General features: G+C 40.1%; 3 protein-coding genes across 3 annotated transcripts; 1 reads left to right on the forward strand and 2 right to left on the reverse strand.

The window, feature by feature from the left end:
- Positions 1 to 46: 46 nt before the first annotated feature.
- Positions 47 to 4,548, reverse strand: LOC133849227 (ER degradation-enhancing alpha-mannosidase-like protein 2). Its single transcript, XM_062285152.1, has 3 exons — positions 4,309 to 4,548; positions 3,111 to 4,239; positions 47 to 2,184 (listed from the first exon to the last, which is right to left on the reverse strand). Exons 1-3 carry the CDS (start codon positions 4,416 to 4,418, stop codon positions 595 to 597), a joined length of 2,829 nt encoding a protein of 942 aa, XP_062141136.1. The 5' UTR covers positions 4,419 to 4,548; the 3' UTR covers positions 47 to 594.
- Positions 4,549 to 4,985: 437 nt separating this feature from the next.
- On the forward strand, positions 4,986 to 12,675 carry LOC133849226 (WASH complex subunit 4). Its single transcript, XM_062285151.1, has 9 exons — positions 4,986 to 5,154; positions 5,216 to 5,718; positions 5,774 to 5,983; positions 6,040 to 7,146; positions 7,371 to 7,641; positions 7,715 to 7,869; positions 10,145 to 10,571; positions 10,663 to 10,871; positions 10,933 to 12,675. Exons 1-9 carry the CDS (start codon positions 5,136 to 5,138, stop codon positions 11,389 to 11,391), a joined length of 3,360 nt encoding a protein of 1,119 aa, XP_062141135.1. The 5' UTR covers positions 4,986 to 5,135; the 3' UTR covers positions 11,392 to 12,675.
- On the reverse strand, positions 12,129 to 14,216 carry LOC133849245 (peptidyl-prolyl cis-trans isomerase). The gene is made up of 2 exons (XM_062285184.1): positions 13,959 to 14,216; positions 12,129 to 12,725 (listed from the first exon to the last, which is right to left on the reverse strand). The coding sequence occupies exons 1-2, from the start codon at positions 14,199 to 14,201 to the stop codon at positions 12,300 to 12,302; spliced, it is 669 nt and encodes a 222-aa protein (XP_062141168.1). The 5' UTR covers positions 14,202 to 14,216; the 3' UTR covers positions 12,129 to 12,299.
- Positions 14,217 to 15,035: the final 819 nt, after the last annotated feature.

A 15,035-nucleotide genomic window follows, 5' to 3' on the forward strand; every position in this document is an offset into this window, starting at 1 on the left:
AACTATTAAGACTATAACTTGAAATTGAAATAAAAGAAATGTTGAACTAATTATTAAATTACAATTTTTATTTTAAAATTTAGATTGACCTTTAAAAATCAAAAATCAAAATAAAAATACGTTTCCAATAGCAAATTGAATTCAATGTTGAAGCTAGATCATTGAATATTTCTCTATATCTTAAACACATTGTGTGATCGTAATGAAGTGTCAAGAAACCATTTAGAATGTGTCTCAAATTTGGAAAAAGCAAAACCTTAACTGCTTAGGAACTCAAGAGTATTGTCACCAAATTTGCTGTCTCTAGCTCTTGTAGTCACAGAGATCGAGCTGTTTATACAACAGTTTATACGGACCTCGGCTATGCCTCCTGCTGCTTGACACCAAGTTATAAGAGGCTTGACTACCCTTGGGGTAGCTGGGCAGATGTCTAGTTATGGTGTGTATACTACAGGTATATACAAAAAACAATCCACTTAACCATATGTGTATATAATATATATAAATAGTATCTACAGATCAGTCATGTGGCCCATTAAGTTTATGGTCGAGGAGTGTTTGATTGTTGGTGTTGGTGTTGGTGGTTTGCATTGATTACATTCCCTCCGGATAGTAATCGCGATAGGCGAATGCCTCAATGTAGGCGGGACGACGGCAGCTGAAGAGCTCATAGGTCAGCTGCTTGTGGGCGTGCTTCTCGAGTGATTTGCGCGTCTTCTCCAGCAGCGCAGCCTCATCGAACTTCACCCGCTGCACTTGCGTCTTACGCAATATGTTCTGCACAAACTGCGACCACACAGAGCCAGACTCCTGCGGTGGCTGTTGCTGTTGTTGTTGCTGCATCTGCTGCTGCTGTTGTTGCTGTTGATCCTGCAGCAACTGTTGCTCCACACTGGGCGTCGCTAGCTGAGGCACCGCAACCGAAGCTGTCGCCGCATCCGTCTTGGCCGTATTTAGATCCTGCATTATCGTCTGCAGGCGATCGACCGTCTCGGACATGCGTTTGCGAAAGTCGACAATGCGACGCGTGTACTTGAAGAGCTCGCGCTGCTCGAGTGGCTCCAACTCGACCACATCGAGAGCATTCAGTTCGGCTGCGGTGAGCAGCGGCTGCATGTGCAACTTTTGCGTGTCTGTGGTGCCCATGACATAGACACGATGCACAAACTCCTGCATCGCTGTCGTGTTCAGCATGGCAAACTCGTACTCGAGCAGCGCCTCAAAGATCGCCTTCTGAATGTCACTTTCTTCTTTCTGATTGTGATGCGTTGTTGCATTATCACTGCCCAGCGGCTGATTGAGACTGTCCAGGGTAGCGAGTACGTCGGCCAAGTGGCGACGCATTTGCTCGCTGTCGCTGGCAGCAAAGTTGTGCAAACCCAGCCGCTGGATGAGCCGCACATTGATGGCAAACTGTTGCTCCAGCGCATACAATTGCCAGAGTGAACGCATGCGGGATTCGTACTCCTTCTGGGCGATGCTGCCCAGAATGCTGCTGATGTTCGTATCGTACAATTGGAGGCCGCGTATGAAGTTCACATCCATCGTATAGTTGACCATAAAGTTGAGCACATAGCCGAGTGCATCTTCGGCGCTGGCGAAGCGTTCGCGTCGCTGCTGATAGAACTCATCCAGATCGCTGACAGTCAATTGATTGCGTGCCACGCTGCTGTCGTGCAGCGTTCGATTCATTTCACGCTCCTCGCGTATCCGCTCAAAGTTCCCCACCAGCTGCTCGGCGGCCGGCTGCTGGAATTCATCGAACACCTCAATGTCCACCGCCATGCTGGTGCTGGGCGGTTGCTGAGCTGCTGTCTGCTTCTCCACGACGCATTGTGGCTGCCACTTTTGTTGTGCCTCCTGGCGTTCTCGGCTGCTGCGCTCGAATATCGCCGACGCACTGAAGGCGGGCAAATCGAGCATATTGTAGATGTCCTCCTTGAGGTTGTGGCAACAATGCAGCGCCGACATGTCCATGGGATGTGCCTCCGTATTGAAGATGTACGCACCGGCCTGCACAATGCACACGTTCTCCTCGTTGTCGAGCAACTCGCCGTGACGATCCTCGCCGGCGTGATGCAGAAAATTGTCCTCGTCGAAGAGCAAATACAAATACTTGGTGGTCTCGGCCAGAAAGAACGATTCCATGCGATTCTCCTTCTCATGCGTGACCACATTGCGTATCTGTAAGAGTGTCAAGAGTGTCAAAGTCAAGTAAGAAAACTACAATCGAGTGTGCTCGACTGTGAGATACCCGCTACCTATTTTCCTAAAAATATACCAAATAAAACAAATAAAAAAGCTACAGCAGAGTGTTCTCGCCTTTGAGATGCCCGCTACTCATCATGAATAACAGCACAACAGAGGGCTATTAATTTTAAAAAAAATATACCAAATTAATATACCACCAAAAATACTGCAAAATATGCCAAAGGCTACATTTGGTAAATTGATATAGTACTATATTAAAAATATACCAAAGGATATACTTGGTATATTGATGTTATAACTTTGTGCCTGTAGGAAATGTGCCTGACAATCTGGTATATTTGTTCACTCTATAGTATATTTAAAATCAAGTACTGTTTTAAATATACCATAGAGTGAAAAATATACAACATTGTAAGTGTCATTTCCTACAGGCCCAAAGTTATAATACCCATATACTCTATAGATGGCGATTATGAAAATATACCGAATTACAATACCGAAAAATACTAAAATATACCTCAGACAGTATTTAGTATATCGATATATGGCAATATTCAAGATATACTACATTGTCAGACAAAGCAACTTTGATATCCTTTGTCACACAAAATTATTTCTTAAATAATTTCTACAATTCTTATCTGTTCACAACTAAATTTGGAGGATAACGTCGATATTATTTTATGTAGTATCAAAATTTGTAACTCTTGCTATTCGATTATTTGTCGATTTAGGGGGCGGAAATGAGCGTGACAAAACATCTAAGTGTGTTGAAAAAGAATTATATCTCTATCTCTTACAGTTCCTGAGATCTAGATGTTCATAGACAGACAGACGGACATGGCTATATAATATAATATCGGGTGTAAAATAATGTTTAATTGCCCCCCGTCACTTACAGTTGCATAGCCGCATTTGGTCTTCGCACTGAACTCAATCGTCTCCAGCATATGCTCGCCCAGCTCCAGCAGATATTCATTCTTCGTGGCACGATACAGATACATGGCCGACTCGATGAGTTCGGGTCGCAGCGGATAGACCTCACGATTGGGCGCCGCTTCGCCGGCGGGAATGTTAAAGAATTCGGGTAGGAATCCGTACTTCTTCCACACGCTAATGTAGCGTGTCATGGTGCGCATGGCGGGCGCCGTGTCGCCCACAATGCTCAGTATGCCGGGCCAAAAGGATTCGAGGGACTGAAAGACGGGCAACGTCACATGTCCCTTGTTCATCCCCACCCACACATACCAGTCGTCCTTCCTCATGTATTTGTCAATTGGCGCCCTCGCCTCGGCGAACAGTTCGAGGAGCTCGGGACGATTGAGCAGCACGGCTCCCTTGACCAGGTACTCGAACAGCGAATCGACGCCAGCGCCAATGCCCGAATCGAGTGCTGTCCAACGACCGCTCTGCACATCGATGTGATTGCCAAACAGTCCAATCGACGAGCGGCGCTCCCACAGAGCATAGATGGCCTGGAGGGCCACCTCCTCGTAGATGCTGTTGCCCGTCAAGCGGCTGAGCGTGCCAAACTCGACCAGGAATGTGCCCACGCCTGCTGTGCACGTGATGGAGGTCTCGCCATTGGGCACGCCATAGCGTAGATTCACTGTGCCATACGGCATCCCGGTGTTGGTGTCGAACGCCGGCAGCAGACGTCGCGCCACATCCTCGGCCATGCGCAGCAGCGGACCAGCGCAGGGCCAACCTGCTTCCACTTGGATGCCGGCACGTCGCGACAACAGATGAGCGGATAGAAGGCCGCCCACAATGCGTATATTCGTTTCGAAGACGGACACATTGATGTCCCTGTTGAAGTTCATCTTGTCGATGAGCAGCGCGTGCACGCGGCGAAATTCCGTGTAGTTACCCATGGTGGCCAAGGTGTCCAGGGCGTCGATCAGTGTCAGCGAATAGCTGCCCCAGGTGTCGTGACCATCGCAGGTGAGCGGACGCAGTTCATCGTAGTTGCCGGCGTGCTGCAGATAGCCATCGTAGGCATGCTGAAACATGCGCCGCACATCCTCACTAAATATCCAATATAGTAGTACCACGTTTACCACACATGAACTCGAACTAGATTTTTATTGGGCTTACCGGAGTTCCAATTTGCGGGTACGGGAGTAATGTTTTTGTGAGATTCCCTGTGTGGCCAGGCTTAGTATGATGCCCAACAGAATGTACAAGTTTTTACACACTTTTTGCATATTTGCATACTTTTATTTCCACATCCATATGCTCCTCTAATTAGATTATCTGGACTCCCTCCATGTAGAGAGAGACAGCGTGTAAGAAGGGGCATCAGTTGAGTGCGAATTGCGGTTCTGGCTACGTAGACGTAAAAACAAAAATCAGCTGATTTCGCGCCGTTTCGATAGACATCTTGCATCGCGCATATCACAGTTGCATTGCTCAACTAATCGATAGTTTGAGGTGGTATATTTTTTAAATAATGCCAAGATTGCACAAGCAGGCTATGCAGTTTTTTTTTGTTGTATAAATTTCCTAGATTTAATTTAAAATATGGTGCGATTGTTCTTTGTGAAATTCGTTACAGACATATGCATAGTTTCGGTTATTCGCTTTATTATGACTATCTTCGGATATGTGTGCAAGTGCTATATTTACGTTAATTACACTATATACATTAATAACATTAACTCGCAATATTTACCTTAAACGTGCTTAAATTTTGTATTTATAGCTGCTTGCTGGATTGAAAATACATTTTTATTTTGGCAAGTGCTCTTTATTTTCACATAATGAACCGTTTTACGTTTTTCCTGTTGCACATACGTTACGTTAGCACCGCCCGGTATCGATATGGGTATCGATAACTGCAGAACTCGCCCATTTCAAAAGTTCCATCCACACGATAAATAACAAAGGAAAATCAAAACACTGCAATTGGGATAATTGGCAAAATGAAGCAAAGCTCGCTTTGTACGTATATATTTAGTAAAATAAGCAAACTACTTTTACTATACATTTTAATATCTCCCAGCTATGTTCGCCGAAGACATCCTTAAGGATTACGGCTCGTTCATGGAGGAACATGACAGTAAATTGCAAACTTTACGACAACAAATGCCTGATAATGCCGGCGGAAGTCAATTGCTAACATCATTAACGCCGGCTATAGAGATTAACTACCTGGATGACACGCACAACGACTTTCTCAACTGGCACAATACACGTCTAACGGAATCAGAGCTACTGGCCAATAAACCACTCACAACATTGGCCAATTTGTGCAATCAATGCAACGATTTGACACAAACAGCGCAACAATTGCAGCTACAATTTGTCACCACAAGCACACGACTTGAGACGAGAGCTGGGAATGGGGGACGGGAGCAAACGTTATACCAAATGAGTGCAGCCATCGATTTCTTTTGCCAAATCTACTTCCTTTTGAAGCGGATTATTGTTGTGCTGCAAAATATTTGGATGCAGTTAACAGCATATGTCTCGAATACTGTCAACATCCATGAAGCACATCTCTTTGTAAATATGCTACAAGCCGGACTGAATTATATATAACGCTGCGCTTTGATTGCAGCATGTTTTCGATGCCATGGCCGAGCTGTTGGAGCAACTGGTCGTATTCAATGAACTGACCGAACAATCAAGTCTTTCGGCCAAGTGGCCGCTGTACAAAAAGTGGCTGCAAACGTTGTTGGGGAAGAGTAGCTCCAGCATATTCGAAGTGCAAGGCGTGCAGAGTTCACTCGATGACATCGACACTGTAATCTCTGGGAATATCTTTCAGGTGCGGTATTTGCAGCATTTGCCAAATGAATCGATATTAGAACTTAACTTTTTCAGATGCTGCTGGTCAGCTTGCTGGATACGAAGAAACAAATGAATCTAAAGGACGCCAGCGTCAACTATATAACACAACATTCCAATGCGTATGTACGCCAACTATTGACAACCGCGATTGAAGCGACCCAAGCGAACGAGTGGCGAAACTATGAAGAGCCCAAGCAACTGCTGCGGCTAACAGCATTTATTTGTGTGCTGCACAAGTTGGGCATCCTCCTGGATGGCAAACTGATCAAGAGTGTCTTGGAGACATTGTCCAGATACCAGCGTGTGCCATTGCAACGGAATGTCTTCTGGTCGCCACACACATTCATTGGCAGGCACGCCAAGACGCTGCTAAAGACGCAGGACAAAGCCGTCGATTGCCTGAAGCAATATAACGCATCCGCCGAGAAGTTGACATCGAATGATTTGAAGACTTGTCGCCAGCTGGGCACACAGATTGCACTTTGGTCCATCAACATGCAGCGCTGCTTTGCCGCCGGTCCCATCAATCAGTTGAAGACGTTTGCCAAGCTCATTTTATTGGGTCAGAGTTATGGCGAGCAGGTGAACAGTCTTATTGATGGCCTAATCCGACGCCATTTAACCCTTGCGCTGCCCATTACGAAGAGTGCCTTATTTACAATTTACAAGTTGCTGCAGTATTTGCAAATGCTGCAAAAGATATTTGCCAGCAATCAAATTGTTTGCATGCGCTATGTGAGCTCAGTGTTGCAATGGCAAACGCAAAAGATTCAACATCTCTTGCTGCTAACGAAACGCAACATTCTCGATCTGAAGCTGATGCAGCGCAAGATGAGCATATTGACTACGCTCAAGCTAACCGAACGTTCCCTCAAGGGTTATCCGCCCACACGACGTCGTCTGACCATCGTGAATCTGGCGCTGAGCGAATTCCTTGGCAAAGAGCGTCTGTTGCCCACGGATAAACAGAAGCTATTCAAGTCCATCTCGATGCGTGCCAATAATCTCAGTCGCTATCAGCAGAACATTCTCGGCCAGTTTGATTCGACGCAACTGATCAACAACTACGATTCGCTGTCGATTTCGGATGCGGCGCTCAAGGAGTACGTTCAACAACAGCAGAATCCCTTTTTATTGCAGGTATGCTTTGCTTCTCTATCTTCAAGTTTAGTCCCTTGTTGACTAGTTAACCAGATACTAAGTTGCTGCAGCACTTTGATTGTGTTCTTTTCATCTCTAAAGCAAAGAGTTTTGCTTTCTTACTGATGATGATGATGATGTAGCTTTTAGTCATCAACTCTTAGTATGAGATTACAATCAATAATATTACTATATTATTACCATTTTGTTTTTGTTTTTTTTAGAATATCTTCGCTGCTAGCAACAAGCTGGACAAGAACTTGGCGCTGTTTAAAGTCGATCGCGAGGCACAGGACGAGTCAGTGAGAAGTCAGCGCATCTTTGACTGGGAACGTGAATTCTTGAGCAACCATTTGGAGTTTCTACTGCGAGTGGAAGCGTTGTCGCATCTCCTGCTTAGTCAGGATCAACCATTCACGCAGCAAACCATCGACTATAGATTGTGCATCAATGTGGCTGCCATAGAGAATGATGGCGTCTACAATATACTTCGAGGTATGTCATAAGTGATATTGTATGTATTCAGTTTATATATTTATTTTGTTGCATACCTTTTATCGAATTGCAGATAACCTTGAAAACTATTTTACGGCCACGTTCTACAATTTAACGACAATTGCGCCACACGACTGGAAGTCATATGAGAAGATGCGTCACTTGGCTAACAAACTGCTGCAATTGCGACCTGTTGACGATTATTTGCCCAATCAAATTATAGATCAAGTAAGTGTTTTGTTCGTGCTTATATTATACGCCAACCGCCATTCGATGGCGTCATAACTAAGCGTTGATCACACTGGGTTGATTCAACTGCAGCAGCTTATTTATGTACTTCCATCTCATGACTCTTAGCCCGTTAAACATCATGCATGATCTCAGCCACAAATTCGTCATTGCACTCTTATTAACTTGGCTTTTACAAAATTGTTAGAAGACCCCCAATTTTCACATTGTTTTTTTCTATATTTGCTTTAGTCAACAGAAATTTCACAGTCGAACTCACATGACTGTAGCTTTATTCGTTATTCGTTTTATATATTCCCATTATCAAGCTAAACTCTTAAATCTCTGAAATATGTACTTGTGAATGATTTATTTCGAATGTGAGAATAAACATATGGGAAATTCTCTGTTTACAGCGAAAAATATGATAACCTGAAGCTATTTTAAAAATAACTAAAGGCTTTTCTTATAGCTCTGGATTATCACTATATTTAGAGCTAAGATTGATTTTAGAAACTTTTTCTGGTTTACAATAAAATAAAAAACAGCTCTAATTAGAGTACTATAAGATTCGCCTTTACTCAAAATAAAAATAATATTTTGCTATTCATTTTTTTTAATTCAGATTTAGATTTTCACCAGAGAATTACCCAAATAGAGTTTGCTCGATGATTTCTTCTTTATCAGTTTCTATACGAAAATGTACAGAAATGATGTCTGTACATTTTCGTTAGTTATAATCAAAAAATGAAAGACATGCCTAGCGACTATCAAATATTTTTTGCATTTCATATGCATTTTTACTCCTTCCACAGTGATTCTCAAATTGTTGACTTCATAATGAAACACGATATTTTGTAATTCATCAATTTGTCAACCTCCTCTTAAGTGATTCTTAATTTGTTAACATAAACTTGGGAAGTTGTTTATTACGTAAAGATGGATTTTATTTATTTATTTAAATTCTGTGACCAACTGACTTATTCACCTACTCGGAGTAAAAGCTCGGAGGCTGAAATTTGATCGTGCAGAATGAGTGTTTATAAAAATCCCAGCTCTAATTATCTTAATTCAAATTTGTAAACATCAGCTTTATTATACATGTAAACAAAGAATCGTGGATTGAGTTTATAAACAAAAAACAAAGCAAAGTATAAAACCAACATACGAATGCATAACAAAAGTCTTAACCTACGTCAATGCATCGAATGTTAGGCTTCGATTTTTGTGATCAATTTTGTCAGACAATGTATAAATTACGTCATACCAATTCAAGAAATTTAACCAGGGAGGCTACTGAGATTATAAATATTTAAGAAATGGGAGGCTGCACTTTTTGCGCTGGAATAAAAGTAAAACTTTTTCTTTCTGGTTGTTATAAATTTATATTTTTTGGTTAATTTTATGAAATGTAAGAATTTGACGATGGGATCACAAATAAGTGTCGATCTCCACTGAATACTTTTTATAAATATACATAGTAGTATCAATAAAATACTAAGCCGATAAATACATACATAGTATAAATAAAATACTAAGCTGTAGTATATTTTTTCACTTATTAACTTTGTTTTTATGCATAATATATATACCAAATGTAGCCTTAGGTTCATTTTAGTATTTTTACTGTATATTTGTAGGATATGGTTTTATCGAAAATGGTTTGGTTTATCTTAGTAGTTGGGGGATTAAAGCAAAAAATGTCGATCTCCGCTGTGTATATATTTCGTAAGTATACATAGTAGTATAAATAATATACTAAGCCCATGAATATATACATATCATAAATAAAACACTAAGCTGTAGTATAATTTTTCACTTAATTTTGCTTTCATGTAAACAGGGCATCGATGAGCTGCAGATAAAGCGTAAAATATATACCAAAGATAGCCTTCAGTATATTATATGTTCATGGTATAGTTTTGGTATATTTGTGGATCTCATCTAAATACTTTTCAAAAGTATACATAGTAGTATAAATTAAATACCAAGATATCATATACATATAGTATATATAAAATACTAAGCTGTAGTATAATTTTTCACTTATTTTGCTTTCATGTAAACAGGGCATCGATAAAATATATACCAAAGATAGCCTTCAGTATATTATATGTTCATGGTATAGTTTTGGTATATTTGTGGATCTCATCTAAATACTTTTCATAATTATACATAGTAGTATAAATTAAATACCAAGATCATACATATACAGTATAAATAAAATACTAAGCTGTAGTATAATTTTTCACTTATTTTGCTTTCATGTAAACAGGGCATCGATGTGCTGCAGATAATGCGTAATATCCACACATTCGCATCGAGCTACGCCTACAATATGAACTTGCAGTTGTTTGTGGAGATGCAGAGTCGGAACAAGCATCTGGATATCATTGGAACACGTCACGTGGCGAATTCCGTGCAGACTCACGGCACTGGGATCATCAACACGACCGTCAACTTCATCTATCAATTCTTGCGGCAAAAGTTCTACACATTCTCGACGTTCCTGCACGATGAGCACATCAAGTCGCGTCTGCTCAAGGAATTTCGCTATCATGCCGATCACAAGCATGTGAAACCCTATCAATCGTATCCCTATGAGAGAGCCGAGAGCTTCATCAAGAAGATACGCAAATTGGGCGTCTCGCAGAATGGCGAAACCTACATGGATCTATTTCGTAAAGTCATCACACAAGTGGGTGGGTTTTGAGTTTAAAATTGAAAAAAAAAATATATATATATGTATAGTATATACTACAACATACTAAATATACTATATTTATGATTCAGGTAACGCTGTGGGTTATGTGCGACTGCTGCAATCCGGCAGCAAGAATGCCAACTATCGAAGTCGTTCCTTTATGTCCCGTTTCAATAGTAATTTCTCAAGATGCGACGAAAAGAATCTGGAGGAGACAACACAAAGTTCCATTCGAGAGTACGAGAAAAGCGTTGAGCACTTGAAAGAATGCTACTCGGACAACACAAACTACTTCAAGGTAATGCACAAGTTCGATAGTTTCAATAGCTATTTGAATAACTTTTACTCTGATCTTTCAGTTGTTGATGCAAGGCTTTCAGCCATTCCTTTGCAATCCGCATAATCATCATCTGAAGACATTCTTTCTGATCACGCCCGCGCTTATGATGAACTACATCGACTATCGCGTCAAGGAGAAGCTGAAAATGTATAAAAAAGATCAGATGCGATGTTCGCTGTTCGAAGATGGCTTTGCCATTGGTCTCATCTATATACTGAATATGTTGAATCAACTGAGCGAATTCCATGAGCTTGGCTGGAGTCAAACAACAGCTCAGCAGCTGCAGGCCGAGCGTCTCAAGCTCAAGGATATTATGGCTACCTCGGAGACGACACAAAAAGGATCGCCACACAAGGCCAATGTGGATGAGAAGCTGCTCCAGACGGTGGCCATAACCGAGAGGCATGTGAATGCCTATGAGCAGGAGTATAATTTATTGTATGCCACATTGAGCAGCGCTGAAATATTCTTCCAATAATAATAGTAATAACAATAATGATGTTTTAGTTTTAGTATCAGTTTCAGTTTATTAAGACGAAACTATAAATCTGATTGTTAAGTTTAAAAAGACTTTTGTTTTGTTTGTTGTTATTACTCTCGGTTTCATTTTGTAATTCCATTTTGTAAACTCTGTTAATACAAGTACAATTTTTGTTGGTTAGACAAACTACTCAAAAATTCATAAACGGGAACGACGAATGCAAAAGTTATTCACGTATACCATATAAATATACATATACTATATATAGTACTATATAAGGGAACCTCAAGACAGTCGATTTGTTTAAATAAATGATCGCTTTTGGAATATTTATGTGTGTGTATTATAAATGCAGGCAAAATACAACAAATTGTCGGGTAGTTAATTGGTTAGATCGCTACTCTTTTTTTCTCATTTTCATTTTTGTTTTGTTTTTCTATTAGCCAAGTCACATATTAATTTGCAGCTTAGTATTAGTCACAAATTAGTCATTTCATATAAGACATCAGTGTGTATCTATGTAAGTGTGTGTGTGACAGGTAATACAAACATACTCGATAAGGTACTATTCAATATACATTTTATATAGACAATACAGCTCTAGACGAGGCGACTGTGTTGTTGTTGTTGCATTGTTGAAAAGTAGCAAGTAGTTTAACCCAAGGTTAACCCAATTGTGTGGAGAGATAGCGAGATAAGAGAATAGAATATTGATAACATAATCCATAATAATGTCTATTGAAAATATGTATTGTATTTCATATCATTACAGTTATTGGTAAAAAAAAAAAAAATGTGGTTTTCTTTTCATTTTTGTTTTTTTTTGTTTTTTTTTTTTTTTGGAGAAAATGCGAACGGGTTTCGTCTTAACAGAAATACGCCAGGGTGACACAGGCCAGATCAGCTTAAAGTGAGCCACAATCGGCAACCACAATCTTCTTTGTGGTCTTGCCAGATTGCGAGCCGTATGACTCGATCTTCTTGACAACATCCAGACCCTCGACGACCTCGCCGAATACGACGTGCTTGTTGTCCAGCCAAGCGGTCTTCACGGTGCAGATGAAGAACTGCGAGCCGTTGGTGTTGGCGCCAGCGTTAGCCATCGACAGGATGCCGGAGCCGGTGTGCTTCAGACGGAAGTTCTCATCGGGGAACTTGTTGCCGTAGATGGACTTGCCTCCAGTGCCGTTGTGGTTGGTGAAATCGCCGCCCTGGCACATGAAGTTTGGAATGACGCGATGGAAACTGGAGCCCTTGTAGCCGAAACCCTTCTCGCCGGTGCACAGAGCACGGAAATTCTCGGCGGTCTTGGGCACGACATCGGAGCGCAGCTAAAAACAACAAATGAAACAAGTACAAAAAAAAGAGAGATAATGATTAATTCAAAATCCAAATATGCATGGTATATATGTATGTGTATATAGAGGGGAACTAATCAACAAAAAATTTAAATATGCACAATGACCGGAAAATTACCAAAGGCTTGTGTAAATAAATATAGTATAGCCAGATGTGTACACACTGGCACACGAAATGCCCATGCACACATTAAATTAATTGCAACTCGAGGAATGAGAGAGGTGAGGTGACAACGAGTGGGTTGGGTTGGGTTGGGTTTTTGCTTTCCAACCGACTAAATTATTGCTTTCAAAATTAATTCTTAATTAATTGACGTAAGCGCCCATTACATCATCGAATATATTCATTCTTTCTTTTTTTCATTTTTTTTTTAATTTTATTCTTTTTTAGTTCATTCGTCAAAGTCAAACGGGTTTACTGAAATTCTTAGCGCACACCTATGCACGCTGCTTCACATGTATGCACGGCATATGCATGTATGTGTGTGTGTATCACACAGGCAAGCCTCCACTACGTGTTGAAATTGAGGTTATGTTTGTGTGTATTGATTTGTGTATGCGCACACATACACAACAACAACACATGTACACACATAGAGAAAGATGCCGGCATTTTTTCGGCATTTTCCTCGTTGTTTTATATGTTAAATTGAAAATTTCACAGCCGATATGAGCATGGGAGTTGGCATATATTTAACACAGCTACTAAAAATATAGTCGCTGAACTTTAATTGTGCTATCTTAACACGCATACACACACATGAATAAGATACATATACATGCACATACACATATGTGTATGCAGTTTTTTTCCTTTACATTCATATGTATGTATGTACATATACATGCATACATACTTGGAGGTGTCGAAATGGTAATTGCCACTTAAGGCGAGTGCACAAACTAATGTACATTAACTGATAGCCATCTATGCACATATACATATATATAGATGTATATATACATCTGTTACAATTGGCTTTAGTATGTACATAATTAATACAATATGCCGGAAAATGAAGAGTATAAATGCTAATCACGTGTTAAATCTAACAGTCGTACTATGAACTTTTCCATTAAGACACACACACACGTGCATAGTATATGTGCATGTACTGTACATATGTGCATACCGTTAAAATTCCAAAAAAAAAATTAATCCAAGCAAAAAAAAAAGAACCGGGTAAAAAAAAATAGTTAACTTACCTCCATAATTATTCTGCCGACGGGCTCGCCATCGGCGGTCATATCGAAGAATACTCTTGGCAAAGTACTCATTTTCGATCCGTTAGAATATTCGCGAACAAACTGAATTCCAAATTGCAACTGACCTCCGCTACTACTTCCACTTCGAGCTGGGGTTATAGATTTTTTAGGTAAAATGGCGGACAACCGAAGTGCCGACGATTTGTGAATGTTGCGAATCAGAGTTGCACCTAAAAGCGCCATCGTGTAAGTGTGCGTGCACGCGTGCAGCGAAACGCTGGAACCGATTCCAAAGCATTCGATTATATTCGATTCCCTTTCATCACGTAATTCAATCGATTCTTTAATTTTGAATCGATCTTTTGCTTTCCAAAAAACTATTACATCCGTTAAAATAAACCATTTTAATTGCATTCCGACTTTGTTAGTTAATGAAATAGCCTCTTTTATGTAAAAATAACGAAATCAAACAGATTTTCGATAACCCAACTGGTTACACTGCATATAATGTATTGGCATCTTTCCAAACCGCGCGTTGAAAGGCGCGTATTTTAAGCATCTTTTAATTACCGTGGCTGGTGAAAATTTTAGCTATTAAACTTGTTTCCATCATGCAAGCTTGTTCTTCTAAGGCTAATCAGACATCCGTGTAAAATAATTATCGACAATATGTATTATACACCATGAACCAAACTAGTTCCAAGGACGATCGATAATTAAACAAAGTTTTGGGTTATTTATCTGAAATTGTTCGTAATTTCTGAATTAAAGTAATTGTGCGATGTCGCAAAAAATATTTAATTTGAAAGATTTTTATTATTATATTAATAACTATTTGAATTTATTTATAACTGGACGATATGGAATTTATCCAACTGAATTTAATCTTACTATATCGAATTGTCCGTTTTTTTAATTGTATTTTTGAAATAAATATTAATTTTGTTTTAAAAATATGCCTACAAAAATGTAGTTTTTCTCAATTTTTGAAATTTACTGATCAAGTAATGTCAGTTTATAAAATCGAAAATAAAATGCAATCGACAACGATAAGTGAGACCATATTCTATCAGTGGC

The sequence above is a fragment of the Drosophila sulfurigaster genome, chromosome X (assembly GCF_023558435.1).
Source record: "Drosophila sulfurigaster albostrigata strain 15112-1811.04 chromosome X, ASM2355843v2, whole genome shotgun sequence".
Lineage (NCBI taxonomy): Eukaryota > Metazoa > Arthropoda > Insecta > Diptera > Drosophilidae > Drosophila > Drosophila sulfurigaster.